The sequence below is a fragment of the Mustela erminea genome, chromosome 9, assembly GCF_009829155.1.
Source record: "Mustela erminea isolate mMusErm1 chromosome 9, mMusErm1.Pri, whole genome shotgun sequence".
Classification (NCBI taxonomy): domain Eukaryota; kingdom Metazoa; phylum Chordata; class Mammalia; order Carnivora; family Mustelidae; genus Mustela; species Mustela erminea.
Window position 1 is genome coordinate 10,748,879 of NC_045622.1, and position 27,896 is coordinate 10,776,774.

The 27,896-nt window shown below is 55.5% G+C and overlaps 1 protein-coding gene across 3 annotated transcripts in view; it reads left to right on the plus strand.

The window, feature by feature from the left end:
• The window catches only part of ZBTB16 (zinc finger and BTB domain containing 16), a 182,927-nt gene extending 163,420 nt beyond the window's left edge, over positions 1 to 19,507 (plus strand). For all 3 annotated transcript variants that reach the window (XM_032360465.1, XM_032360466.1, XM_032360467.1), the window contains exons 5-7: positions 6,836 to 7,006; positions 11,801 to 11,968; positions 13,957 to 19,507. In XM_032360465.1, the coding sequence (XP_032216356.1) occupies positions 6,836 to 7,006; positions 11,801 to 11,968; positions 13,957 to 14,186 (569 nt within the window). In that variant the 3' untranslated portion in view covers positions 14,187 to 19,507. The remainder of the gene's footprint in view (positions 1 to 6,835; positions 7,007 to 11,800; positions 11,969 to 13,956) is intronic.
• The last annotated feature ends 8,389 nt before the right edge of the window (positions 19,508 to 27,896 follow it).

Below are 27,896 nucleotides of genomic sequence, written 5' to 3' on the forward strand. Positions count from 1 at the left end.
CACTGAGCCACCCAGGCGCCCCTCTTCTCCATCTTCTTTAGCTGTCCTTCAAGGGAGGCTGCCAGCAGTAAAGGATATAGTGGAGCTTGTCTCCCACTCTTGGAAGCTGTCTTTCTCAGGGGTCATGGGGCTGACGTTTTCTTGGTATGGGCAGACTGGGCTCTCATTGTGCAAACAGCTAGCTTTCTGAAGAAGGCTGGGATTTCAGGAGCTCAACCCAAATGCTCCTGTCACTTGTGCCCAAGAGAACATCTAACAAGGGAGCTCTTGGCCCTTTCTCCAGTAGATCCTTTGAAAAGGAGCCAAACCCTAAAGGGTGGTACCGGGGAGTCAAAAGGGAGGCACCCCTACCATTGTCACGGCTGGGCATTCATTTCCTTTCTGTCGGCTCTCTGTCCCTGCTCCCTCCGCACCTGTAGCCTTCTCCACCCTCTCGAGATGCAGACAGAGCCTTCCTGTAGGGTGAGTCAGCCTTGGGCTGCTTGTCTCTTCTTGGTCTTTTTCTCTTGCCCAGTGGATGATGCCATTTTTCTGTGCTCTTTAACAAACCTGGGGGCTGGGGCAGAGGAGGGAGCAAGGGGAAAGATAGGGAAGGGGGAACGACTGCAGTCTCCAGCATGGTTTTGGTGTGGGGCTACCCAGGTTTGCCTGTGGCCAGAAACAGCATCCAGGGGTCAGAGGGAATAGAAAGGCCTGTCTGAAGGATTTGTGGGTCAGATTGGGGGTGCAAGGTGGGGAATGGTTCCAGTTTAAATCAAGTTTTTTGCAGCCACCCTAAAGTTGATATTTTCTTCCTCTGGGGAGAAAAAACAAAACTGTAGGGGGGGTTGGCGGGGAAGGCAACTGTTCTTCTGCTGGGTGAGGTTAGGTGGTGTTGGACCTGACAAGCCCATCTGTGGGCCGTGTGCACGCACAGACGCACACAGGCGTGCACGAAGTCCAGCACACGCACACGTGGCAGTCACAACTAGCTTACTGAAAAAAGCCAGAGTATATTTAGATCCCTCTGCTCTTTTGATTAAGAAACTGCTTATGCTGGAGATAATAAGAGCCTTGTTCCAAGAAGGTGTAGCACCTGAACATCTTTTCCAGCTGTGTACCCCTCTGATCCTGCTCCTTCCTTTCTATTAAAGAGCTAATTGGTATGGAAATGGCACAGGTGTAAACATGAGGGTTTTGTGTCTCATAATTTCAGACCTGGTCATCACCTCGGTGAAATAAATATCCTGGATCTGTGTCACCCCTCCTGCCTCAGGTTCCACCCTGGCCTTGGCTTTCTCCCATCCTTTGGCTATAATTAAACTTGTTTTAAATCGAGAGTCTGCTAGTTGGACATGCCCTGCAGCCAGAACGGGCCGTGCTGCCCTTAGGGCTGGAGGGGGGATGGGCTGTGGGTCACCGTCTCCCGAGACAGAAGGGAGGCAAGTGGCAGCCCAGATATTTGCATGGGCCCTGTCCACGTTACCTAGACCCAGGCTTTTCATTCAAGAGGTCATCTCATTCCATAACCTGGTACGTTACCTCCAGTGATAGACTGTGTCAGGCAGACACCTTTGGAGTGCAGCTCAAGACGGAGCCCCCATTCATTCTTTGGAAGAGCAGAGGAGGTGCTGTTCCTTGACCTGATAAACAATTTCCTTTGGACCCAGGCTAATTTATGTGGCCAGTTTACATTATGATTTCCGGATTGGTACAAAACAGAACCTTTGCAGAATTTACTTACTCAGAAACACGTGTCCTTGCCTCCAAACAGTCCTGGGAAGTTGAAGTTGGAAGGGGCAGGTGAGTTAGGAAGGGGAATGCCATCTCCCTAGAGGAAGGAATCCTAGAGGAAGAAGGAATCCTAGAAGGAATCCTAGAGGAAGGAATGAAGCCCAGTGTCCCCGTGCCAAGGCGGGACCGCCGCTCGGGGGCCAGCACAGAGGTCGGCTGGATTCACTGCATCTTCCGGTGGTTTCAGTCTTTGCTGCTGACCCACAGAGCTCAGATGCAGAGTGGGAACTGGGGAGTCCTGTCCAGCCTTCCAGATAGACACGAGAGGCCCCAACCAGATCAGATGCCTGTGGGTCACTTGGTGTTACTGATTTCCAAAGAGAGTCCTGCTGGAAGTGCCCAGTAATGGCTACATTTGGTCTGAGGTTCTCTCTAGCTCTAGCTGTCTGGCTTTCTGTACTAGGACTGCCCCCCGCCTTCTGCCCCTTGTCTGCCCTTTGCCATCGTCCCACAGCTCCTTCCTTAGTCTCTGATGCCCCATGCAGTTACCGAGTGCCTACGCTCTGCCAGGCCCTGTGCTCTGGGTTGGGGGACATAAAGATGAAGGGAACAGTTCCTGCTTGCAATCTAGTAGGCAGAGCTGAATGTCAAAAATAAATGCATCAAAGGGTGTTCGTCGTGAGGGCTTTAGAGGAAGAAGATGTTCTTGGCATTGAGTCCTAAATGGTGTAACTCATCCAAGATGCCCCCTCTAGAGTCAGCTTTCTGGAAGCAGCCGCCCAGGATTGATAGAGCAACTTCAGCTCGTGTGTTGCGCAGGGCGGCCATGAGCCCCATCTGGGCTGTCCGTGGCTGTAGGGGGATGCCTGGCTGGAAGGGGGGATCAGAGGCGGGGATCCAGCCCTCTTTGCTCGCCAGAGCCGCACACCCAGACGACTTATCTGTGTCTGCCCAGAGTAAGAGGATGATTTTCCCGTTCAGACAAAGGCGGCGTCTGGGCTGGCAGGGGCTCTGCTCTCACTTTATAGTTTGGAAAGCCTTTGCGCCTGGACCTCTCATTTGATGCTCTCAGTGACAACTGGGTAGCCAAGGACGAGCAAACTCTGGTCCAGAGAAGTTCACTGACTTGGTCAGAGACACGAGGCGAGGAAGCAGCAGAGCCAAACCCCCTGGGCTGCTTTCATCTCCCTGGTGTCATGCCAACCAGGTGATTTCCTGAAGGTTTTCTGCTACCGGTGGAGGCTCGTCCTACCTCCGCAGTGGTATCAGGCATGAGGTCTGTCTGTAGCAGCAGCAGGAGCCCTGGGCGTCCCTGGGGCTCGGGCGGTGCGAGGAGCCGCGTCGTCACGCCGCCCGGCCTCTTGCCCAGCCGCACGTCTCATGGCAGCTAATGAATTGCTAATACAATTTTCTAGATAATTTTATTTCCATAGTCCCACATTTTAATGTGTTTCCAAAAGCTAGCATTTATTTGCTTAATCTCCCAGTGTAATAGAATCTGCCCTGACTCATCATACATGCGAACAATCAGCTAGGCAGGAACGGCAGCAAATGGTTTAATAACTCAAATCTAGTCTCTGGATTTTTAGCTTGCATGCACCAGTAGCTTTTCTTGGGTCTTCTCCACTTCTCCACTCCCCCCCGCCCCCGCCACCTTCTCCTTTTTAAATATTTTTCTGTCTTCTCAGCTGTCGGTCTCCAAACAGAGGAGAGGGGAGAATGGATACAGGGCCTCAGAGACCCCTTCTTTTCATCTCTGCACCTCGACCAGGGTATCGGTGGTCAAGGAGGGCCCCTGAGCCCGGTGAGGTGTACCAGGAAAGGGAGAGGGACCCTTTCAGGGACATCGTGGCATTTTCTTCCCAAGGGGGGATGATGTCATTTGAAACTGGCTGCCAGGGTGCAGAGCTGGCCACCTGGGGACTTTGGGTGCACCCCGCTTCCCGATGGAGCCCCCATGCCAGATGCCATCATACCATCTTCCCTGGACCTCATTTCTCTGCCCCCCACTCCTGTCCTCAGAATCCCTCTCCTGGCCAGTCCCTCCCCACTTATCTCCACCCTCTGGGGCTATCCTGGGTCCCTGCCTGCTTTGAAACTTATTTGTGGTGTTTCCTGAGCTTGGTCTCTCCATTTGTCCCTCCTCCTGGTTCTTGGCTTCTCAATAGTCTTCCTTTCTTAGTGCCACAGTTCTCATGGAGTCTCCCCATCTTGTCCCCTGGCAGGTCTCCGTGCCTGTGTCCCCAGCTTGTCCAGGACCCCAGTTCTCTGTTTGGTCTCAGCCTCCCCCTTGTCACCTCTCAGGGCCTATGCTTGGTAACTGTTCATGGAGGCTGCTGGATGCGTACGACGTGAGTTTAGGCCACGTATGGGTGGCCTAGGGTGGCAGCTTTGAGAAGCTTCCCTGGGAAGACCCAGGGAGCTGAGGGTTGTGGTGTCCTCAGTCTGTCCTGTGCTGATGGGGTACCAGCCACAGAACTCCTCTGGGCCTGGCGGTGTAGGCTTGGAGTGTCCCTACCAGGAATGTCACACTCTCTCTGACCCAGGTGCCTTCCACGCTGGAGATCTCAGGTGATGTCCAAGGGGGCACCTGGGGTGACGAAGGGCTCAGCTTGCCCACGAGGCCGGCTCTAGCTTACCAGTGGGAGGCAGCTATTCGACATCTGGCTTAGCTGGGGCCGGGGCTGGGGGCCCTTGGGATGTCACAGAGCTTGCTGCAGATGGCCTGCACACCAAGGTGTCCTGGACACTGAGCGCTTGCCATCAGCCCTGTGGCTGCGCCTGTCGGGCAGGCCTCTCCCCTCAGCCAGGTTCAGCCAGACACACCAGTACCTCCCCCAAGTTCTTGCTGGCCTGGGACGTGGGAAGGCTTCAGAGAGCTGTACCTTGTGTCTCTGCTTCCGGTGCTCCCCCCCACCCCGGTTTTCTAATTGTCGCTGGAGCCGCCCCAGATGCGCTGGGGCTCCCAACCCAAGTGGCATGAGAACTGGCGCACTGGCCCTATGGTGTCCCTTCCAGAAGCCTGGATAGTCAGGCAGCCCAAGGCTGAGCTCCGTGGTGGAAATCAGACAGACTTCAGCAGTCTCACATCTCAGCTCTGCCTCTTCTGACTGTGTGACCTTAGGCAACTTGTGTGACTGCTCTGTTTTCCCATTCATGGCCAGGGCGATGAGAATGCCTGCCTTGTGGGGTTGGGGGCGTGTGTTAGTTGGGATGGCAGCATCGATAAAGCACCTGTACTGGTTCCTTTCCCTTGTGCTCATTGAGGCCTGGAGCAGAACAGTGCTTTTGCATTGTGTTCAGCCTCTCCTGGACCTGGATGCGGCCCATGGCTACACAGGTGACTGTGAGGGCTAGAGGAACGGGATGGAGGGTCTGCCTTCCTGCTAGTTCATCCTAAACCCAGCTGTGAATGGGACTCGTGCAGGGAGAACAGGCCACCCCTTTGCTGTCTCCCTGGATGGACCAGACTGGTAATAAGGTCTTCATGCTGTCCTTCTGTTCACCCCACTTTCTGCCCAGATCTCCTTGATTCCACACTGAGCGACCAGAGAGCTCTGCCCTTCCTCTCCTCAGGGCTGCACCGACAGATGCTAGGCCTGTCCACCTTTCCCACTCGTGTCCTCTGCACAGGGCCAGGTGGTGCGGGGCTGAGCACCAGATGCCAGTCGGGGGGGGCAGCCGATAAGCTGCGCAGGGGAACGGACCTGCTTGGGGAAGTAGGATCCAAAATGGTGGGCAGTGAGCCCCTGGTGAGGACTCAGATGGTGGGTGTGGATGCTTCCCCGGCTGTGCTGCTGCGCCCAGAGAGGCTGTGGCTCCAGAGCAGCATCAGAAAGGTGGTTGACAGCAAATGGGGTTGGAAGCTTGTCTTTGTAGGGTACCACGGGGCAGGGACCTGTGCTTGTGATCACTGCAGAGAATGACCAGACAGAATGAAGTGAAAATCTCATGCCAGTCTCTAGCTTAAAATCCTCTGACAGTTGCCCATGTGTCTTGAGATGCTGCCTAAATGTCTTCCCGTGGTTTTCAAGACCCCTTTATGGCCTGGCCCTGCCTGCTGCTTTGGCTTTCCCCTCCATGTCCCCCACGCCATCTGTGCTGTTCTTCTATCTGATCCTCTGATAACGCGTTTCTTTCCAGGCCAGAGTGTTCATGGCCTCATGTGCTGGGGGACCTCTGTGCTGACAGCAGAGACTTGGTGTAGGTTTCCAGGGCTAGATCCCCAGTGTCCCAAAGGGAGTCCTTCTTACAGAAGGTACTAGAATAATCATTGTTGAATGAAGAGACTCTTAAGATGTGTGCATCGGTGCAGGGAGAACTGGTTAAAGGAACAGGATCAGTTGGTTAAGCGGCTGCCTTCGGCTCAGGTCATGATCCCAGCGTTCTGGGATCGAGTCCCACATCGGGCTTTTTGCTCGGCAGGAAGCCTGCTTCTCGCTCTGCCTCTAGCCTGCCACTCTGTCTGCCTGTGCTTGCGCTCTGTATCTCTCTCTCTAACAAATAAATAAAATCTTTAAAAAAAAAAAAAAAAAAAGGAACAGGATCTGTAGCTAGCCTCTGGAGAGGATGCAGACCCAAGTGGCCTGGGCTGGACAGCAGCTTCTGAACCCTGCAGAACTTCGGGCAAGTTGCGTAGTCCCCGTGCCCTGTTTGCCTTACCTGAGCGGTGAGGAGGTCAAGCCTACCTTCTGGAGATAGGACTTCAGAATAGCTCTACTCCACCTCTGGCTGGCACGTGCTGTCTTTGTGATTGTGATCCCCCCACAGAGGCCACCCCGACTTCACACCTGCCATCCCAGGCTCCGAAAAGTCCCTCTGACATGCGCCATCTTGGTACCCTGCCGTTGACACAGCCATGCTGTGCCTCACCTTTGTCATTGTGACGGATTTGGTTGCCTCTTTCTCCCACTAGACTTTAGGCGCCGTGAGGGAGACAGGGAAGTTGAGTTTGTCCACCATTGGAGCCACACACCGGGTGCTCCCTCGATGCTGCGTGCTCCCTGGTTCGCCCCGACCTTGGGGGAGTACAGGCATAGCCCTGACCCTGGCCCCTGGTGCTTGCTCCCGCCGGATATGTCAGGAGCTGTCCTGAGGCTGTCCCTGCTCCTGTCCCCCACAGGCACGGACATGGCCGTCTTCTGTCTGCTGTGCGGGAAGCGTTTCCAGGCGCAGAGCGCGCTCCAGCAGCACATGGAGGTCCACGCCGGCGTGCGCAGCTACATCTGCAGCGAGTGCAACCGCACCTTCCCCAGCCACACCGCCCTCAAACGCCACCTGCGCTCACACACAGGTAAGCCCGCTGGGGCGGGGAGGTGGGTGGCAGGAGCCGAGTAGCCAGGAATCTGTGTCTGGATTCACCTCCCGGGACATACAGGGGAGGGGTCAGGCCAGGTCGGACCTAGCCCTCCTTTGCTCAAGGTGGGGGCGTGGAGGGGCTTCATTGTGCAGGTAACTGTTAGCTCTTCTCCCCGTCCCGCCTAGGGGACCTGTGAGTCTCAGTCTCTCTGTGCTCAACAGAATGTTGAGTTCCTCAGCCATGCAGGCTCTTAGGGTCCCGCCCCCCCCCAACTTGGACTTCGTGGATATAGAAAGGGACCCAAGGCACAACACGATGGACCCGTATTCCCAAGAGATTCTGATGAGGGTGGACCCAAAACACGTTTTGAAAAAAGCCTACCCAACTTGGTCTCTAGCTGTCTGTGTCACAGCCCTCGCCTCTCCCTGGCCTCCACCGCATGGACACACGTGCCTGACGGCAGCCCCAGAAATATTAGGAAGGGGTCCTGCTTGCCCTGAAATAACAGAAGCAAGTTTTCTGTCCTTGTCCATTAACCGTGATTAGGGGAGACGATGAGGGCACATCGACCAGGAGCCAGTGATGGAGGAGGAAGGTACTTGTGAGCCAAGGGGGCTGGGCCCTGTGGCCGGTACTGGCTCGTCCCTGCGGCCACCCCCCTAGGTTGACCCCGAGGGCCAGGAGGCAGATTGTTTTGGGTGACTTAAATTCATTCCTTTCCCTATGACAAAACTGAGTCTTCACTGACTGCACATGGATAAAGGAGTGTCCCTTTCTGAGCCTGCGTGTGTCTCTGCCCGTGTGTGCTCTCTCCTGGGTCTGGCGTGAGACTGGGGCATGGGGTGGGGCCAGGGAGACAGAGGCCGACTCCGTATCGGGGTCTGTCACAGGGTTACATGACTCTTGGGAAGAGAATCAAATCTATGTGCCTCAAGGCACGAGTGGTAGGACCCTCTCTCTCTCTCCTCGTTCTTGAGTCTCATCACAGCTCTGGGATTAAGTATGCAGGCCAGACCTTTCCTGGGTGGCACGCCCTGCTAACGGGGCAGGGGTGCTTTACTTATTGTGGACCAAGCAGGTCCCCTCCCAGTAGCATGCAGCCTCCTCCAGGAGCCTGCCTGGCCTTGCACTTTCTGGTGCCACTCACTCGGGTTGGGGCGGGGGGAGTGCGCATCGCCTTAAGCATCACCTGACTTGCTGGAAACATTGAGGTTTGCTGGCATAAGACAAGGGGAGGTCTCAGCGGGTAGGGCCCGACAAGAAGGGCTAAGGGTGTTGTCATCTCTGTAGTGCCTCTGTGCACATTCCCTTCAGGTCTTCACATTCACCCCACCTGGGTCCCCAAGTTCAGCCTTAACATGGTGGCTAGTCACCTTCCAGCTGCTTCTGAGCAGGCTGCTAGATCAAATCAGTTGGCTCCACGGGACTGGAAAGATCCCAACCTGCCGAGAGTCTACCCAGGATATGCCCTGCTCTGCCCGCGTTCTCTTCCAGGAGTGCAGGCCTCGAAACAGCCCCTGCTGCCGGGCCAGTCCTGGCCGGGATCTGTGGGGAGGGGCTCTCTGCAGACTGAGTTGGGGAGAAGGACTTGTATAATCCAGGAAACGCGGAGCACGCTGCTGGCCCCGCGCGCCTGTGCTCGCCCCCATCGATTCTCACACCCGTGAGGCCCCGTGCACACCAGCCTATGCAGGCCGAGCCCACCCCCCACACAATGCCTCATTACTATTCCGTTGTTCTTGGCCCGGTTGCTGCCGGGGCTGGGTGTTTAGCATCGGCAGCTGTGTTTGGTAGGTTAGTCCAGCCGCGCTCTTGGCATTGATGGATCCCTGATTCACACGGCTCATCATATAATAAACTCTCAGCTGTGCTAAAGCAGGGCCTGGCAAGGAGGGGCCCGAAGAGCGGCTGAGATGGGGTCTGGCTGGTGCCAGGGAAACCACCAGGTGAGGCTAGGCCGCTGGGGTCACAGATGCACTGGGCAGGCCAGAGGGCCTCTAATTAGTCTCGTTTGTCCTGCACTTAATGTCAAGCTCATTAAAGAGGCTACAGAGTTAATCAACATACCACAAATTGGATTTTGAGTTCTGCAGCCAGTTTTGTGTACATTGTGGCAACACTGACACCATTAACTCTCAGGGTGAGGATTTTCGGCCAGGTGCTCGTCGGGCTTCAAAGTCTGTGTGTGTGTGCGCGCGTGTGTGTTTTTTTTTTTCCTTCTAAGTTCTTTTGACTCCTTTCCCTGGGCTGACTCTGGAGATTTCCTATTTAAACTCATTTAACTTGTGATCCACTTCATAATTAAATTCATAAAAATCGGATCAAACAAACCTCTCTGCCTTAACCCTTTGTTTTTTAAACTCTCAGGGCCCCCCTCTGGAGGGGAAGGCACAGACGGCGGCTCCCCGCTCCACCCCCCCCCCCCCCGCCCCCCACCAGCCGGGTGGCTGCCGATGTACGTTTTAATTACCGGCGCTCGTTGGAAATCTCACGTGGCCCTTGTTTTATTTATTTATTTATATCTTAATGAGGATACTGAATCCTTGATTAAAGTCGTTATCGTTGCCAGTTTGGCAGGGAGGGGGAGTCGGATGTGAGACGGGGGCTGTGTGTTCAGACGTCTGCAGAGAGACAGAGTGGCAGGTGAGCCACAGGCCCGCCAAGACTGACCCTCGCTGGGACAGACACACCACTAAGGAGGACCAGGGTCTGCACCGACCTCTACTCCCCTTGGGGTTGGGTGGGGCTGGCTGGGGGACCCGGCGGTCTGCACAGCCCTAGGAGAGAGAGAGGGAGGGCAGTGCCGAAAACCCCAGGATTTGGTCTGTCCCCAGACCTACGCGTGCCTCCTGGATGGGTACGAACTGCGGGGCTGGCTCTGCTCCTCCACTTCTCCTCTGAGCGCCTGACTCCTCGCCCAGGTGCTCCCCAGGTGCTCCCACCCACCGTGCTCTGCCTTCGGAGCTTCTTGCAGAGAGAGAGGGAGAGCCCATGGTGAGCCGACCCCAGCTTCCGCTCCCCACAGAGCCTTAAAAACCCTTCAGAGCCATCAGAAGAGATGAGAATTTATGTGGGGACAGGGGCCTGCGTTTGAGACCGGGTGGGGGGGGGGGGGAGTTGGGTTGGCGGCCTGAGGAGGAGAGAGACAAGAGAGTAAAATATCATTTTAAAGAGGAAGTGAAGGCACAGGCATGCGAGTCTATAACGAGAAGGACAATTTATGCCCAGGCACGAGTGCAGTTTGACACGGGGATAATGAAAAAACGTAGGTCATTGTGGATGACTTAAACCTTCAGCAGCTGAAGAAAATGTATGAAATGCAGAGGACATTACACGGTTGGCAGACCCGCACATCTGCGGAGGGACAAGTGAAATACAGTGGGCCATTCTTTACCATAAACTGTGGTTGTTGGAGATGCAGCCCAGAGAAATTGTAATTACAGTGACAAGACGAATCAGCGATATTTAAATATTCATGAACAAAGTCTGGGGTGATCTATCTATCTTTATTGTCTCTGCCTTCACTCCTGTAATAAATAAGTCGCTGAAGGCCTCACCTTTCAGCCCCCAAAGCCTCCACTTTGGGTACAAAGCAAAAGACGGTGAACCCCCCCACCCCAGCCTCTCACCCTCCAGGGGCCTGGCTAGTGCCGTGCACAGAAGGGAGGCTGATGGGCCCAGCTTCCAGGCCCAGGGGCTGCTCCTCTCCCTGAGCTTCAAGCTCTGTCGACCCACCCTTTCCTGAGCATCTGCCCCGGGTCAGCCCTGTGCTCCGTACCCCGGGGAACCAGGATTAACAAGACTCCCTTCTTGCCCTTGAGCCACTTCCGTCCTAGAAGCACAGTGCACATGGCAGGAGAAACAGGACAGCATGTCACTTAGCCATCTGATCGGTTATCACGTGTCCAGGCCCCGAAACCAGATCTGAGTCCCGACTCCGCTGCTTACGAGCTGTTTGACCATGGAGACCATCTGAGCACCTCAGGCTTCTCCACTGTGCAATGAGAATTCTGCGTTTCTCATCGGGTTACTGCAGTGATTCCGTGATAAGATGTGTGTAAGGTTCCTAGACGGTAGTGAGCCCACGGACGGGGCCGTTTTGATTAGAAAGTACCATAAAAGGCATCCTACTACTAAAATGACATCATGCTAGGCATTTCTTCTCTTTTGGGACAGAAGAAAGTGACTCAGTATGCCCAGGTTGGTGGCACTAATGGGACGCTTCCAAACCATGCTGACGTGAGAGCTGGGCCCTGAAGGATGAGTAGGAGTTTGATGGGCGAGCGGGGACGAAATCAGGCAGAGGGCTTAGCTGCTGAAACTGTGGAGCAGGGAGAGAGCAGAAGGTGTTTGGGGGCGGTATCTTCTAGTTTCCCAAGTTGGAAGGGTGTTTTTAAGGGTAGGGGAGTCAGTCAGGCAGGAATGGCTTTTGCCCCTGACCTGCAGGAAAGGGAGAGAAGGTAGCACAGGGAGATGGGGGGCAAGGTGCCGAAGTGTACAAGTCTGTTCTCCCCTTGCGGGGGCCGGCTGTTCATCCTGGAGCCAGTTGGGCTCTCTCTTCCTGAGACTGGCTCTGGACCCATGGGCGAGGCCTGGGCTGCAGTGACATATGCTTACGTGTGCACACACACACACTCCCTGGTTCACACCAGAGGCCAGAAGGGGCCGCGGGTCCTGACGTTGTCTTTTGAGAATGGTGGTGAAGATAGGCATTCTCCACTCCCTGCTGTCTTCCGGAGGGGGGGCGCAGGGGAGGCAAGGCCCTGATTCAGCCCCTCGTCCCCACAGGCGACCACCCGTATGAGTGTGAGTTCTGTGGCAGCTGCTTCCGGGACGAGAGCACACTCAAGAGCCACAAACGCATCCACACAGGCGAGAAACCCTATGAGTGCAATGGCTGTGGCAAGAAGTTCAGCCTCAAGCACCAGCTGGAGACGCACTATAGGGTGCACACAGGTACGGGGGACCGGGGAGGGCCCCTGAGCTGGCGTCGGGACCTGGGTGTCCGGGGCAGGGGGGGAGCATGGTGCGAGGCTGAGCCTAAGAGTGGAATGCATTCTGGGAAAGGTGAGCACGCTGGCCCTTGTGCCTCCGCCAGGGCCAAGGCTGCTGCAGACATTGCTAGTCGATCACCGCACACTGGCCTTCCAGGCAGCTATGCCCATAGTTCACAGAGGACAACGATCTGAGAGTCCCTGATTGGGGTCAGGTTGGCCTGGTGACAGAAGGCAAAGGCTGGCATAGCTTCTTGTAACTGGGTCTAGGGGGCACCGAGTTAGGCGAGGATGAGGGCTGGGCTGGGAGTCAGGCTGAGCTTTCGGGGAGCAGAGGAACAGAGGTATACACAAACCTCTCTACGTGTATAATGTTTACCCCTTCAGAGGGCCTGCACGTTCTTTTTTCTGTATAAGAATGCGATCTAGTGTGGGGTCTGGGGACAAAACAAGTGGAGGTGGCCTCAGGGTCCAGCATGGCCCAACTTGGGGCCACCTGCCCACGACAGGCCACCCTGCCCAAATCTTCCGGACTCCAAGGACAGTGACGTCCCCTCAGCTGCTTCCGGTCTGCCACGTGGGGAGTGGTCATAATGTGGCCACGGGCAAATGCTACAGAATCCTTCCTTTCTGGAGAGCCAGTGTTAAACATCCTTCCCGGCAGCACGCTGCGGGTTGGCGGGGCAGAAAGGTAGATACTCAGAAGGACTTCCCAAGAGGATGCGAAGTAGTGGAAGGTAGTGGGATCCAGCAAACTAGGACGCCTCCTCCCGTCAGGGGAGCAGCTGTCCCAACCAGCGGACAGAGGATGGGGGAGACATGACCTCGGACAGGTCCCGCTGGCCACTGGCTGAGGGGAGAGTGTGCACCCATGTGCACACTCTCAGGGGTGGGAGGGGGAGACAGAGGACACAACAGGGAGAGGATACTGTGTTGTCCGAGCTTTGCTCTCTCGCCTCCAGCCTGCACAAGGGGAGCCTCGGGTGCTTGGTGTTGACAGCTAGAGTCACTCCGAGCATTTTCCAGAGCCCTGGGGCTTCCTTAGCCCCCTGCCGGGGATGTGACCCGGCGATTGGATCATTAAATGCATTGGTGGTGACTATTGTAAATAGCGGGTCGATAGTTAGATCACTTTGGCTGTTCATTACTTCATTATTTGCTGGGGCCTCTGCACAGAGGAGTATCGATAGCGAGATGGCTGGCCAGTTAATTACTGTATCGAAACAAGGTTCCCTCACACCCTCTGCTCAGCTCCAGGGGACTCTAACTGGGAGGAGGCTGCGGAGCACCCAGGGTGTGGCCAGGCACCTCCAGGCTGTCTGTCCCTCCCAAACCCCTTTCTAGCCCCACCGAGAAGGTAGGGTCCAGGGGCAGCTTCTCGGAGCCTTAGAGGAGTAGCCGTCCCAGAAGGAGCACGTTTGAAGAACGGGGTTCCCTCACTTTGACCCACCTACTCCCCACCAGCCGTAGCCCAGAAAAGGACTCTACCTCTTATTCCCCCTGGAAAGAACTGTGCTGAAGAGCCATCCCCGGGGGCTTTTTGGCACCTCACTGGCCCTTTCCTAGACCCTCACGTCCTTTCTTGGGAAGGGAAGATTCTGGGCCTTTGGGAGGGTTGAGAAGAGCAAGGCAGGGCTAAGGGTGTGCGAGCACCACTGCAGCCGCGTGCTGCCCGGGGCTGGTGAGATGAGCGACTGGGAAGTGCCATGGAATCCGCAGCTCCAGGCACCCTAGCCACGCGGCAGGGGCCCGGTGGGTCAATGGACCAGTGGCTGCCGCACTGAGTGGTACGTCCATCCTCACGGAGGGCTCTCATGGAAAGCCTGAACTAGAGGGACTGACGTCCCCAGCAAGCATGAGGGTCCCCCCTAGACACCCCCCCTGCACCCCCAGGGAGGCCTTCATGGCTCCCCCCCAACACTGGCTCTCTCCCGCCCTCCCCCCCCCCAGGCGAGAAGCCCTTCGAGTGCAAGCTGTGCCACCAGCGCTCCCGGGACTACTCGGCCATGATCAAGCACCTGCGCACGCACAACGGCGCCTCGCCCTACCAGTGCACCATCTGCACCGAGTACTGCCCCAGCCTGTCCTCCATGCAGAAGCACATGAAGGGCCACAAGCCCGAGGAGATCCCGCCTGACTGGAGGATAGAGAAGACTTACCTCTACCTGTGCTACGTGTGAGGCGGGCCCGCGGCGGCGAGCGGGCAGCCAGGGGAGCGGCGTTCCGGTGGGTGAAGTCTGCGAGCCTCTGGGCGACAAAAGAGAAATAGAACAAAAAGGAAGGAAAAAAAGAGAAAAAAAAGGAAAAAAAAAAAAAAGAGAGAGACAAGGAAAAGGAAACCTGATAGCTGTCTGGCCTTGGACTCTTTCTGGGGCTCCAGGTGACCCAATGCCCGGCCACTGCCCCTCCCCCTCTGTCCCTCCTCTCTGCCTGGGCTCTGGTTGGCCTCGTGTTCTTGGGTGGGGGCGGAGGGGGTTGTTCAGCTCAGAGGGTGGTATGCTTTTCTCGTCCCTCCATCCAGGACCCCCTTCGATGTCCAGAAGTGGAGGCAGGGGAGGGGGCAAGGGGGCCTCTGGTCGGAGCCCAACAATCCGCCTGTCCCCAGGGTTGGGGGCAGGGAGGGGGCCTGCAGGTGGTGGGCTGGGCCGGTCACACGGCAGCTCTGGTTTGCTGGGGCAGATGGGGGTGGAGGAGCTCTCCTTCCCTTCCTACCACTCAGTGTATCTGTTGCTTCCCCTGCACAGCACCCCCCACCCCGCCTCCATTCTGCCACATGACAGTGTCCCCTCAAGGTCTCCAGCAGCTTCTTGGCTCTTGTCCCTCTCTAGCTCCTTGCTCCCTGCCTTCCTAGTGACTCCTGTCCTCCAAGCACAGGGCCCCCAGCCCCTCATGGACAGGGTGTGGGGCGGGGGTGGGCATCTTCCTCCTCGTCCAGTCTCCCTAGTGGGGAAGCTGGGTTTGACTCCCAGATTCCCCATCCTGCTGCCCTCAGCTTTCTGAGAACACCCTCGCCAAGCCCTGTCCTGAGCGAGGTTCCTGCTGAGCTGCTTTTGCTTCTAAAATGGGAAAACATTAACTAGGTATATACTGTCCCACCAAACAAACCAACACAAATCCCTACCACCCCACTTTCAGTCCCTAGGAGAAGGAATCCATGTAAGGACTCGTCATCTAAGGGAAGGATGTGGATGCTCTTCTTGGAGAAGGGGACCCCCTGTCCAGGGGTCAGGGTAGCTGGCTGGGCGGGGGGAGGGCTGCTGAGTTGTACTGGGGACCCCAGCCCTGGTTCAGAGAGCGGCACAGAATTCCTGGCGCTCAGGGCCCCCCACCCCCAGTCCACAGGGAGGAGGAAGGAGAGGAGGAGGAGGAGTTGAAAGCGCTTTGGCCCTTGTGTTCTGTTTTGCTTCTTTTCTGTGTCCCCTGTTCCCCTGTTAGCACATTGTACTTGAATTACCTCAGTTTTTTGTGACCTCATGAGCTTTGTGAACCCCTGTTATCTCTTTTTCGGTTGGGGGTTGGAGGAATAGGGAGGATGTTCTGTTCTGTTTCTTGTGTAAATTAAGAGTTGGTTTCATAGACTTCCGCTGGCCTCAGCCCTCCCCATCCCCGCTGGAAGGAGCTGTACCGAAGGAGTCCAGTACTCAGGATCTGAGCGCGAGAGCCGGGGCTCAGCAGAAGGTGGGCGGAGGGGAGGGTGTGACGGGTGCACCCGGGAGTCACTGTTGGTTCTGCCGGGGCCCAAGTCCTCTGCGCCCAGCAAGGGTTCAGCCTAAAACATCCTGGAAGAGATCCCACCTTTCTTATAATTTGCTGGGGGATTAGAGTCTAGGGGCCCGTATTATTGTATTATTCAGCTCCTGGCGACCCTGTGGGCCCACCTCCCTGTGCTTGCTCATTGCCAAAATTGGTCTCTCTTCAGGGCTGGGTGGGGATGAGCCTGGCTTTGTTTTGTTGTATGAGGGTAGGGGTGTTGTTTTTCTAAAAGCTACCTCTTATGTTCCTCCATTCTTTTGTTCCCTTCATGCCTCCCATTCTGCTGCTCTGCTACCCGCCCCCCTTCTCCCCAGCCTCCCCGCCCTGAATTTTGGAAAGCACATTTGCAATATTTGTGTTCACTTTGGGATGGGCCCTCTGTTTCATCTCACGCTTTATTTGTAAGAGTTGTGTGTGTGTGTGTGTGTGTGTGTGTGTGTGTTCTTTCCTTTCTCTCTCCGAGAAAGTTGTGGCTGCCATTTTTATCTTGGGTTTTGAAAAGTGGTTTTGGGAAGCGATTTTGGGGAGAAGGGTCATGAGGGCTCTAAGGGAGTCAGAGAGATGGGTGCTGCTGTGAACACCCCCACCCCGTCCTTTGGTCCCAGCCCTCCTGCCAGCCCCCGCAATCTCGCCCACCAAATCGGAAGGCCTTAAAAATTGTGTGTTGGGGGGGGCGGGATATGAACTGGGGGGACTCTGTCACTAGACTGTTGATTGGGGATGATAAGGTAGGGGAGATGCTATTTTGCAATTGTAATAATGACTTAGAGCTTTGGAAAGGAAAAAAAAAGTTGAAATATGTGACTAGAGCAGTTGTCATGTTGATAATGTGAAAAGAAGGAAATTTCCTGGGGGAGGGGCCGTCTGTAAGAAATCAGTATGCACTATGCTTCCTCCCCCAGTCTGGGAAGAAAGGGGACTGCTGGCCCTCAGGGGATCTGTAAATCCCAGAAAACAATATTTTAACAGCAAGCTATCATTCAACTTTGGTGGGGAAGGGGGGAAAAAAAAATCAAATAATTCCATAGACCTAGCTGACACCTCTCTCTGCCCCCTACCCTTCCCACGCAGCCTGGGTCTCCTGCCCTATTCATAAAAGCTGAGAGGGTTGAGCTAATATTTAACAAATTGTAATATTTTTGTAATGTTTGTTAGTTCCTTCGTCAGTTCTACAAGACCTTGCCCTTTCCTTTTGTAATGTGAATAGGAAAAAAAAAAAAAAAGACAAAAAAAAAATCCACTACAACCACCACCACCACCACCACCACCAAAATATCCCTTTGTACGTGTGTGTGCGCGTGTGTTTTGTGTGTGGTTGTGTGTTCATCACACGGTATTGTTGTAATCTGGTGTTGCAGCATTGGATGGTACTAAGTGAGCCCGTGTCTGCCCCCACCGTCCCTAGCCAGGAAGTAAGGAAAGAGGGTCAAGGCTGTGGTGTCTGAAGGATACGGGGAGGAAGATGCCTCGTGCTGGTTTCGCTCTCCCTTCCCCCTCCGAGGAGCCTCGACGTCCCACGGGAAGGCCAGCGTGCCTCTTTCCCAGGTTCCTACTCACAAAGACAAAATCCTTCAGACCTTGCCAAGGCCTTCTTAGCCGGGCCTCCTGGCCGAGGTAAAGGTCAAAAAGCATGTGGAATCTTGAGATGGGTCTGGATAAGGGGGGCTGGGGAGACCAGGGAGGGTGGAGGTGCTGTCTCCCCAGGGGAGAGCTGAGTGTTCTTACTTTCCTCTTCCTTCAGCCCTCTGGCCCCTTGGCCAGCCGCTGCCTTTAGCCGTGAACTGCTGACTACCGTACTGCTTGCTGCTGCCTTACCCAGCGTAGCGAAACTTCTCCAGCCTGGAGAGCCCAAGCTGGTTAGTGGTCCCTTTCCAGTGCTCAGCTCCTACAGGCGTGTCCCTTAACGCTTTCGGTGACATTGAGCCGTCATGTGATCTTTTCCCTATTCACTCCTTCATTCATTCAAAGCATTAAAATCCTATGTGTATATAGGATAGACAAATATAGAGATATATATATATAGCAAGAGAGAGATATAAAATAGTAAATATCATTGCTGCTTTGGGCTGCTTTGGAGGAGGCCATGGATAGCGGGAAGGTCGATCTGGGGTGCAGGGGTGGGGGGGGAGACTGGGGGCCCCAGTGATCCAGTACAATCCAGGGATGCAATGCGGGCTTGTTTAATCTTCGTGCCTGAACAGTTTCTCTGTGTGTAGAAAACAAAACAAAACTGCTGCATTTTTTCACAAGTGTATGGTACCCTTCTGGATGCCATTGGTCCCACCGGCTGCAGGGGTGTTAAGGCCCCGGAGTGAGAGGGCCATTTGGCTTACCTCTTAGCAGGGGAGTGAGCCCGTGGTGGGGCGGCCTCCGGACTCTGTCCAGGAGAGGGCTGGGGGTGGTGGTGGGGGAGGTGTAGACAGTTCCCTGCAAAAAACCCCCCAAGGGTGAAAGATGGGGACACCAGATGTCAGAAAAGCAGAAGAAGATCCGACTCTGTTCATTTTTCCGAGCCCTGTGTTCTATCCTTTTCTACCCCCAACTGGCTTCCTCCTTCCTGAAGCTTCCTGGCGGCACTTACCTGAATATTTCAGCAGGAGGGGAAAAAGCCAGACGACCCAGCTCAGGGGTGCTGATGGGTGGAGGAAAAGGCAGGGCCGGCCGGGAGAGGGGTGCAAGACAGACCAGGGAGGTTGGGTCAGGGGAGAAGGGTGGGGAGAGAGGGGCGCGGGGTCCCCGCAGGCCCGCGAGCTGGCCGCCCTGCCTCCCGGGGTCCTCGGCGTCCCAGGACCTTTGCAGACAGGGTACCAGCCTCCTGGTGTGTGTCCTGGCATTCGTTCACAGTAGTGTGTTATGCATGATCTTTGTGAGGTGAAGAAGCCGTGGTGGTGCGCCATGATATCCGACCCGTATATATAAAGATAAATATATATATATATATGTATGTAAATTATAGCACTGAGGGCTCTACTGCCCTGCTGGACCAAGCAAAACTAAGCCTTTTGGTTTGGGTGTTATGTTCTGTTATTTGTTTGTTTTTGTGGCTTGTCTTATGTGGTGACAGCACAAGTGCCAGTCCGATCGCTCTGTATTACGGAATAGTGTTTTTAATTAATGGATGTTCTAGTTCATGTCTACCTCAGCACCTCCTCTTAGCCTAATTTTAGGAGGCTGCCCAATTTCGTTTCTTCAATTTTACCCGGTTACTTTTTTGTACAAATCTCTCTCCCCGCTGCCGCCCCACCCCAGCCCCCCTGCCCCGCCCCCCTCTGCCCAGCCCCGATCCTGCCCACCCCCGGTCTCGCTTGCCAGCCCTACTACCTGTTCTCTCGTCCCCTGATGCCGTTCCCCACCCCACGTTGTGCGGTCCTGGTCGCAGCTTTTCCGCATCTGCCTTCGTTTCGTGTAGATTGATGCGTTTCTTTGTAATTTCAGTGTTTCTGACAAGATTTAAAAAGGAAAAAAAAAAAAAAGGAAAAAAAATGAATTTACTGCTGCAGGTTTTTTTCTCTCTCCATGTGTCACTAAGTGAAGTTTGTGCCTTCTATAGCAAAGAGAATATTTTTTACATCCTACTAACAGTAGATTTTTTTGTAGTGAACATTTTTTGTATTTTTATTTATAAGTCTCATAAGAAAAATAGCAATGTTCAGTTGTATACCTTGAATCTGCAGTTAGAAGAGAATAAAGTTAATTCAGTTGTCTCTGGCTTGAAGTGTCCCCTTTTTTTTAAAAAAAAAAAAAAAACTGCTTTGTCTTCTCTTCCTTTTCTTGGGTGGTTAACGCTAGAGGAACTGGGATTTCTGGCTGGGGATGAGGGCAGAGGAAGCTCTGGGGTAGTTATGTGGCCCTTTCTGCCATATTTATGAAGCACGTACGAGCTCCACGACATCTTTTTCTGAAGTTTTTCAGTTTAAAAATAGCATTCTGTGCACTGTGATTTGGTCCTTGGAACAAGGTCTGAAGTCAGCAGTGGCCCGTTTACTTCTTTGGGTTCCCACCGCGGCTCCCACCAGCTCTTGCTGGGAGCCCTGGGAACACAGCAGGAACAGGACAGACAAGCCCCTGCCCTCAGGGGGCCGAGGAACTTGCTGGCGCTAGAACCTGGCTTGGGATCTCGCAGCTGGTGAGTGGGTCACGAGCTACATCTCCCTTACAGAAACTCTGTCGATTCTTCCCGAACTTTCTCCACCAGAAGCGGCCACCCAGTGTAAGGTCCGTGGGTCTGTGGCCGTCGGCCCGGTGGAGAAAGGCGATGGGAACAGGAGGGAACAGGTGGGAGGAGGGGGTACAAACCTAACATCACCGTTAGCAGAAAAAAGCCGGCTGTCCCGCTTCTCTCCCAGTCCCTGGGCCAAGGCTTCTTCTCGGGGCCTTCCTTCCTTCCTCTCCCTGGGGATGGCAGCGTCGCCCTGGTTATCTGGACCTGCAAAACCAACTGCACCTAATTCTAGAGGCTCTGGCCCCGCACCTGGGCCTGAGGCTGTCCTGCCTGTCCAGCCAGCTCCAGCCCAAATAACCGGCCCCTCTCCCAGGCCCAGGCCCCGGGCTTTGACTGCTGCTGTGGCCTCTGCAGAGCCCAGTGCCAAGCCCCAAGGGCTGCCGGACCCGGCGTTAGCGGCTCTCCCAACATCCTGCCCGAAGGCCTGGCTTGGCCTAACCTGCCCACTCGGGGTGTGGACATGGAGTGGAAGCCTGGCCTTTCAGCGGTGGGGGCAGGCCTGAGCTCTGCGTGACCCGGGGGTGGTCAGCAGAGAACCACCTAGAGCCTTGGTTCCCTGCCCGCACTGGGCGACCTTCTCAGGAGGAGGCGGCGGCCCGGTGGTGCCTGCCGGACCCCTGTGCACGCTGGCTCCTCTACGCTCTTCTCTCCCTCTCTCTGTTCTGCCCTTTTCTTTCATTCCGCCCCTCCCCATCTCTATTCCTCCAATCTTGTCTTTTCTCATTATTTTTCTGGAGGTTCCTCCTGGCCTTTGTGTCTCTGGGCCACATTCTTTTTCCTCTCCCCATATTGCTTCTCTTGGAAAACCACCCTTTGCCAACAGTATATTTGGGTTGGTTTTGAGTCTCTGCCCCCGTTCTGCGCGTGCATCCCTTTCTTCCCCGGGTCCCTGCTCTGAGGTCCCCCAGGCCTCGGCCCCTCCCCCACACCCCTCCCCCTCGGGCCTCAGCTTTCTCTTGACAGATGGGAGGGCAGCGAGCACTCCCTCTTTAAAACAACATTTAATCGCCGTTTTCTGTTCTTGGACATCAAAGCTGGGGCTTAGGCGCTGCGCTGGGGTCGCTGTGGTGTGGGCTCTGGGGGAGAGGAGGTGAGTGAATAGGGGCCGGGCTGAATGGGCTTTGTGTGGCCGCTGGGGTCTGCCTGCTTTACATGCTCTTTGACCCAGATATGATCTCATGGAGAGAAAGGGGCCCTGGCCGGGCCAGCCTGAGAACGTTCTGGGGCCGGACTCCGTCCCTACCCTCCCGCCCCCGACAGCCCCGGCCCCTCTGCCCTCTGCCCCAGCCTACGGGCCAGGGGCCTTCCACAGGGGGGCGCTCTGCTGGGGTCAGAAGAGGGGCCAGGCCGCCGAGGGAGGGGCTCCCTCCAGGCCCAGATTGTTTCTCCCGTGGTGAGCTGCGAGCCCCCGACACACGCACAGTGGCCCTTCTCGGCGGAGGCTGCTGGGTTCAGGTGGGCATTCGGGTCACATCGTCCCCGCCATAACAGCCGTCTTCCCAGCCGCACTGGAGGGCTGCCCCCCTGCCAACGGCGGGAGGGCAGGGGCCAGGAGCCAGCGGAGACTTGCTAGAAATTCAAGCAAGTTGTGGCGGGTGAGAAGAGGCAGATGGCGAGCAAGGTCCGAGGCCAGGCCGTCTGTGTCCAGCTTAGCATCCCCAGGCCTCCCCACCTGCCTTCCTGGGGAGCCCCTCGCCCCTCCCACCAGGACAGGGAGGGGGCAGAGGAGGCCTGACCCCAGGTGCTCTGCCTCCCTCTGTTCTATCCTCTGTTTTGCTGCAGCCAGAGAGATTTTCCAGATATGCAGATAGCATCATGTCACCCCCTCAATGAAAGTGCCCAGTGGGGACTCTTAGGATGGAGTTCAAGCTCCTTAACAAGGCTTATGGTGCCTTCAGGGCATCGAGCCCCTGGGCTCACCACCCCAGCCCTGTCTTGGGACCACTCCCACAGTCTATGGCTGCCCCCTACTCTGTGCTCCAGACAACTGGGCCATGGGGGGGGGGGGCGGTGGTGGCGGTGTTCCTGGAAGACACTGGGCTCCGCCCCCTGGTGGGCCTTTGCACATGCTGTATCCTCTTCTGGGAACTGTGCCTGCGTGCACACCGCCCTTCAGTCTGGCTGTCTCACCATCTCATTTTCAGGTCTCGCTGAAACCTCACCTCTCGCAGGAAACCTTCCCCAGAATAGGGTGCCGTACCGTGCACAGCCTCCACGGGACGGTTGTGGGTCCCGCACTGCCATCACTGCCTTTTTTCACTCTCGCCATCAAGCCAACGTTGAGCTCCTTGGAGGCTGGAATTGTGCGTTGTGTATCTTCGTATTTGCAGAGGCTGGCGCTGGTCGGCACACTCCGGGAACCCAGTAAATCTTTGTGGAGTAAACTGATGGAAGGCAGGGAGAAAGCAGGAGAGAGGCCGTTAGCATCTGGGGCTGAGGTTGTGGGCGCCAGGGCCGGGCAGAATCGAAGTAGGTGCACAGCACCTGCCCGCTGGGGCACCTCCACACGCGTGCCTGCCACGGGCTGCGAGGCACCTCCTGCTTCCTCTCGCAGGAGCCCGTCCGTTCATGGAGACACCTCAACCGTGACTCCCAGGGGAGTGCAAAGGGCGGTGCAGCAGCCCAGGACACCTCGCTGAGCATTTTCGGGGTGTGTGTGCGTAGACACCGGCTCCGTGGCCCAGATGGGGACCGACCATCCCCCAGACGGGGACCGACCACCCCCTAGCTGTTTGTGCAGTGCTGGGTCCAGCCCCACTCTCGGCACTCCCCCCCTGCCCCCTGGGGGCTGGCTGCCAGGGCGGCTCCTCTCCGGGCTGTGTTTTCTGCTCTCCAGGGGGTGCCTCAGTGAAAGTGAACTCACTCATTTAAACCCTGTCGCTGCAGGCCTGCCGCCCCCCGCGGCGCTAATTACCCTGTAGTTCTAAACTGATTGCTGTACACTAAGCTTAAGCCCTCCTTTATTTATTTACTGACTACATTAATAGCAAAGCCGCTGCTTTTAGCCGCTCCCCACTGTACGCCGGCTGGCTGCACCCACTTTCCTCTGCGTCCCCTCTGGGAGGTGGGGTGCAGAGGTGCAGCCGGGCATGGAGCCCCCTGGGTCTGCCACTGTCATGGAGTCCGCGGGGCTCAACAGCAGTGAGAACAATGGCCTTTGTCCATAGAGACTCCCAGGCCCAAGGGAGGGGGCTCTGTCTCTGGTTCTGACTCTAAGGTAGAGAGGAGAGCACGCAACACAGCCCAGTTCAGCTCCCCCCACTGCCAGGATCTTCTGTTCATAGGACACTCCGGAGCTTGCCTTGGGCTTTCACACCTCCCATGAGGTGCTGAGCACTGGCTGCGTTTAGCAGGTGGGTAAACTGAGGCTGTGGCTCGACAGCTGTCGGTGGTGACGGTAGGGCTTGAAGCCAAGTCTTCCCACTCCATGAGCCTTGCCCTTATCCCTCCGGCAAGCTGCCTGTCCCAACCTCCTCCCCCTCCTGGCCCCAGCCAACCTGGTCTGACAAGATCCCTTTACCCTTAGGTCCTCACAACTTCCACGCCTTGCCATGAGGAAAGAAGCCTGTGGAACGCACATCTCTATCTCCCAGCCCTTTCTGCCTCCTTCACGTGCTTGCCCAGAATTTGCTGGAAACATGGACCCTAGAGCCTTTCCTAGGGCAGACCTTAACCACACCCCCAGCTCCTTCCAGGACTCACACTGGGCAAGTCTGGGGTGTACGGGCCAGCTGTGGGTTTCCACGGGGTAGCGTCTGCCTGTTCCCTCATTCCGGGGCCAGCAGAGCCCATGGCCAAGCTGGCTAGCATCGCCTGCTTCTGAGTGCCCTCAGGTCCTGTGCGGCAGATCTGGGCACTGGGCACGGCAGCGTTCTGAAGACCAGATGGGCACCATCAGGGTACAGCTTATGGACCCGTGGAATCAAGCACTCAGGCTTGACTTTGATTTGAAATAGCGGGGTGAGTGTTGTGGGGACACCCCTCTAAGGAAGTGGGGGTCCAGCAGAAAGAATATGGGGCTCAGAGTCAAGAGGACCTGCATCTGCGGCCGGCTCTGCCCCTCACTGTTTGACCTTGGCTGCAATGCAGAACCGCTCCAAAGTCCCCTCTGTCGACTGTAAAATGGGGTACAGTAATATCTGCTCCTTTTACCCTCGGGAAAATCATCAGCTGGAGGAAGGTGCATGTTCAGCTAAAAAAGCCTGTGCTGTAAAAATGAAAATTATAAATGGGGGGCAGGTTCAAGGCTGGTATGGGAGGGTTGCCGATGGCCTAGACTTTCATTTCCAGTACAGGAGCCCCCACAGCCAGGACTCAGGAACCCCGGGGGTCTGCAGCAGAGTCCTGGGCTGGCATTGCTGGGACTCTATCGCCCCCCAGTGGGCACAGGCTGCAGGTGCTTCTTGCTTGGGCGGGTCTGCAAAGGGACTGAGAAGTGTCCCGTTGTAAGCGGTTTGGGCTCCTCTGGGTCTCGGGCTATACCAGGTTGGGCTGGATAAAGGGAGGGTGTGGTCCAGGCTCACATCAGAGAAAGAACAGCTTTAACTACTTGGGAGTTCAGACGGACTTTCCAGAAGGTGTCCTGAGTCAATATTTCGATCCTGACCCATTTTTCTCCTTCCTTTGCCCCCACTGACCAATGGCTCATACCCAGTCCAACTCTTTCCATTCCTAAGAGGCTGGGTTGGAAGATGCATGTCAGCCAAGGCATCCACAGGGCCTCATCTTACACGGGGGAAGGCCGGCCTCATTGGAATCCAGCTCTTCAAAACCTTCACTCCAGGGAATGCAGGGTGGCACGATTTTCTCAGTGCCCAGGTCTGGCTCACGGAGGGCTTGAGGGGGGACAGCAAGAGGCTGCCTTTCGGCACCTCCGGCCGTCTTAAATGAATGCAACTGAATGGTTTGGAAGACCCCTCCTGACACTGGGCTTCTGACCGTGACTCCTCAATGCAAAGGCTACGTCGGGCTTCTTAACACCTGTTAGCGCTTGGAAAAGCAACAGTTCACTCCTGGGTTTCTCCCTCTGCCTAGCCGCTGCGGTCTTCAGCTTAAGTGGGCTTCTAGCGACACCGCGTGGTGGCGACTGGGAAATGCATGCGTGAAGGTTAGTCTGGGGAAGGGGAGGGTTTTCCCTAATAATTAGTCCCAGTCTGGGAAGGGAGGGAGTGTGTGTGTGCAGAGGAGCGGGGGCTGGACCTCACCAGTTTGACTTGATTAATATTCACCTTATTCTCCGAAATCTCTTGCCAATTAGCATTCCTTCCGAAGACCCTATCCCAAGCTGCTGTACTTGACCTTTCCCTTAATTCCCCACAGCACAGCTGAGATCAGGTTGGAATATTTAAATTAGACTTCTCTGAAGTCTCAAGGACAACAAAAGAAAATAAGCGCCAAGAACAACACAACATGAGCTCAGCTCTCTGCCCGCTCACCTTCTGGAGATGGGGCCATCGTTAATCCCTGCCACCCCACGTCTCCAAGAAGACCAACAAGGACAGACCCCGAGTGACTGAGCGACGAGTCCTCCTGTCCAAGGTCAGCTCCTCCCCTTGGGCTCTGGGGGTCCTCCTCTCCGTCCTCCGGAGCTCTGCTCCTCCTTTCCCCTTCTCTCTGCTGCGTCCATTTCCCCCTCTCAACCAGATCATTCCCGTCAGCTTACAAACACCTCCCAGTTTAACCAGGCTTTCCCTGATTCCACTGTCCCCATGGGTTGCCATCCAAACCCACGTCCTTCAAACAGCAGAATTCTAGAGAGAGCTGTGATTAGACACTCTTCTTTATTTTGCTTACAGTTTTAAATCTGAGTTTTATCTGTTACTCCATTGGAATTGTCTTGTCGAGCTCACCAGTGGCCCTGTCTTCCAAAATACAATGGCTCGTTGGCTGTCTTCCTTCTATGTGATCTCCCAGTAACGTTCTACCTCACTGGTTCCTTTTGGAAACACTTACTCTCCTGGTTTCTCCCCTCCCCCGCCGGCTGCTGCTTGTCCGTCTCACTGGCTCCCTCCTTCCTCTGGAGCAGGAACTCTGGAACTCTGGCTATTCTATTCGGCTATCTCTGAAGGTGCCCGTGAGCCTCTTACCTTGTCTGTCTACTTCTGCCGATTTTAGTGCAGGCGAACAACTCCCCAGTTTTAATCTCCAGCCCTGGAGGCCCTGTCCTTATTTTCATCTATCCAGAAGGAGGGGAGAGAGAGTTTGAAGGGGGCTGACCTGCTTTGGAAAAAGCTTTGGCTCAGAAATATATACGTTTCTGCATCTCTCCTGCTTTTGCCTCCCCCTGCCTTGACTGTACTCAGTCACGGCTACACCCAACCGCACAGGAGGCGGGAAGATGTAGTCCAGCTCGGTTCGGAGGACAGAGATTGATTTTTGGTGAAGAGCTAGCACTTTCTGCCACAGTCGGGCCTTCTAGTCACCAAATATCCGAGTAGACTCTTCTTCCCACCCAGCGAACATGAGGAACGACAGAAAACCCAATCCCATCGTTTGCACCTGTTTCGAAATTCAGGACCCCTGTGTGAGGCGCAGACCTCACCGCCAGCTCTGTGAGCCAAAAGCCGGTTATGTGCATCGGTTTGTGGCTGAAATCAATGGCAGGAGTCCATCCTATGAAACGTCCGGAAGTCTCGTGAACTGCTTTCTGCCCTCCTCAGTTTGCTCTCTTCCCTCGGCAGAAATTAAGACCATTTCCCTGGCAGTTCGGTGTGGCCAGGTGACGGAGGCCCGCCGATCATGTACTGATAGGAGTCGTTGGCACGGCTGTTGGACGGAGGCTTTAGAGGGGCAGGACACCCCTGTGTTAGATCCCCGAGGCTGTCACAAGAAACCACCGCAAGTTGGTGGCTTCAACCAACAGAAATTTACCTTCTCACAGTTGGGGAAGCCAGAAACCTTTCCTCCAGAGAAAAAATTCTCTCTGGAGACTCCAGGGGAGAATATTTCCTTCTCTTTCCCACCTCCTGGTGCTTCCTGTGCCCCCTGGCTTGTGTCCCCCCCACCCCAATGCCCCGCTTCTGTCTTCACATGGTCTTCTCTCCTGTGGGGGCTCTGGGTTGTTGACTGTCTCTTTTAAGGACCCCCCTCAGGGGACCTAGGGCCCACCCTTATCCAGTATGGTCTCACCTCTTCTCAATCTGCACCTCCATCCCACCCACAAAGACCCCATGTCCAAGTAAGGTCATATTCTGGGGTTAGTGTGGAGGAGGATTTGGGGGAAACACTGTCCAGTCCACCTCGGCCCCCTTCATATACAAAAAATCCCCTTGGGGGGCACCTGGGTGGCTCAGTGGGTTAAGCCTCTGCCTTCGGCTCAGGTCATGATCCCAGGGTCCTGGGATCGAGCCCCGCATCGGGCTCTCTGCTCAGCGGGGAGCCTGCTTCCTCCTCTCTCTCTGCCTGCCTCTCTGACTACTTGTGATCTCTCTCTGTCAAATAAATAAATTAAAAAAAAAATCCCCTTGGGCCGTGGGAAGAACAGAGCATACGCAAGTCCCTGGTGTAGAGCAAGGGAGAATTGAGACACGGGGATCTATGACGATCCCCGGCCCCTGGCAGTGAATCGAGTTCTTTAATTAGACCTTGGATCTCCTGTCTTGGAAAAATAACCTAGCCCACTGTTCTCTGAAGCCTTGGGGGAATCATTTCTTGGCGCTTGTCTTCCCTGGCCACAACTGAAGTGGGTCCTTGAATTGGGGCCTCCCTTAGGACTGCATTTTTTCACCACTATCCCGATTCCCACTTATAAGAATTTGGGGGACTGCATGTGGTTTTAAGCTCCCACAGTCCAAGGCTTTATTAGGCTGGGTTCAAGGATTTTTGGCAATTCAGTTTCTTTAAAAACAGCCTTCGGACCTATGCTTCCAATCCATTCCGCCGGCTAGTCCCCATGCATAACGCTCTTTCCTAGACA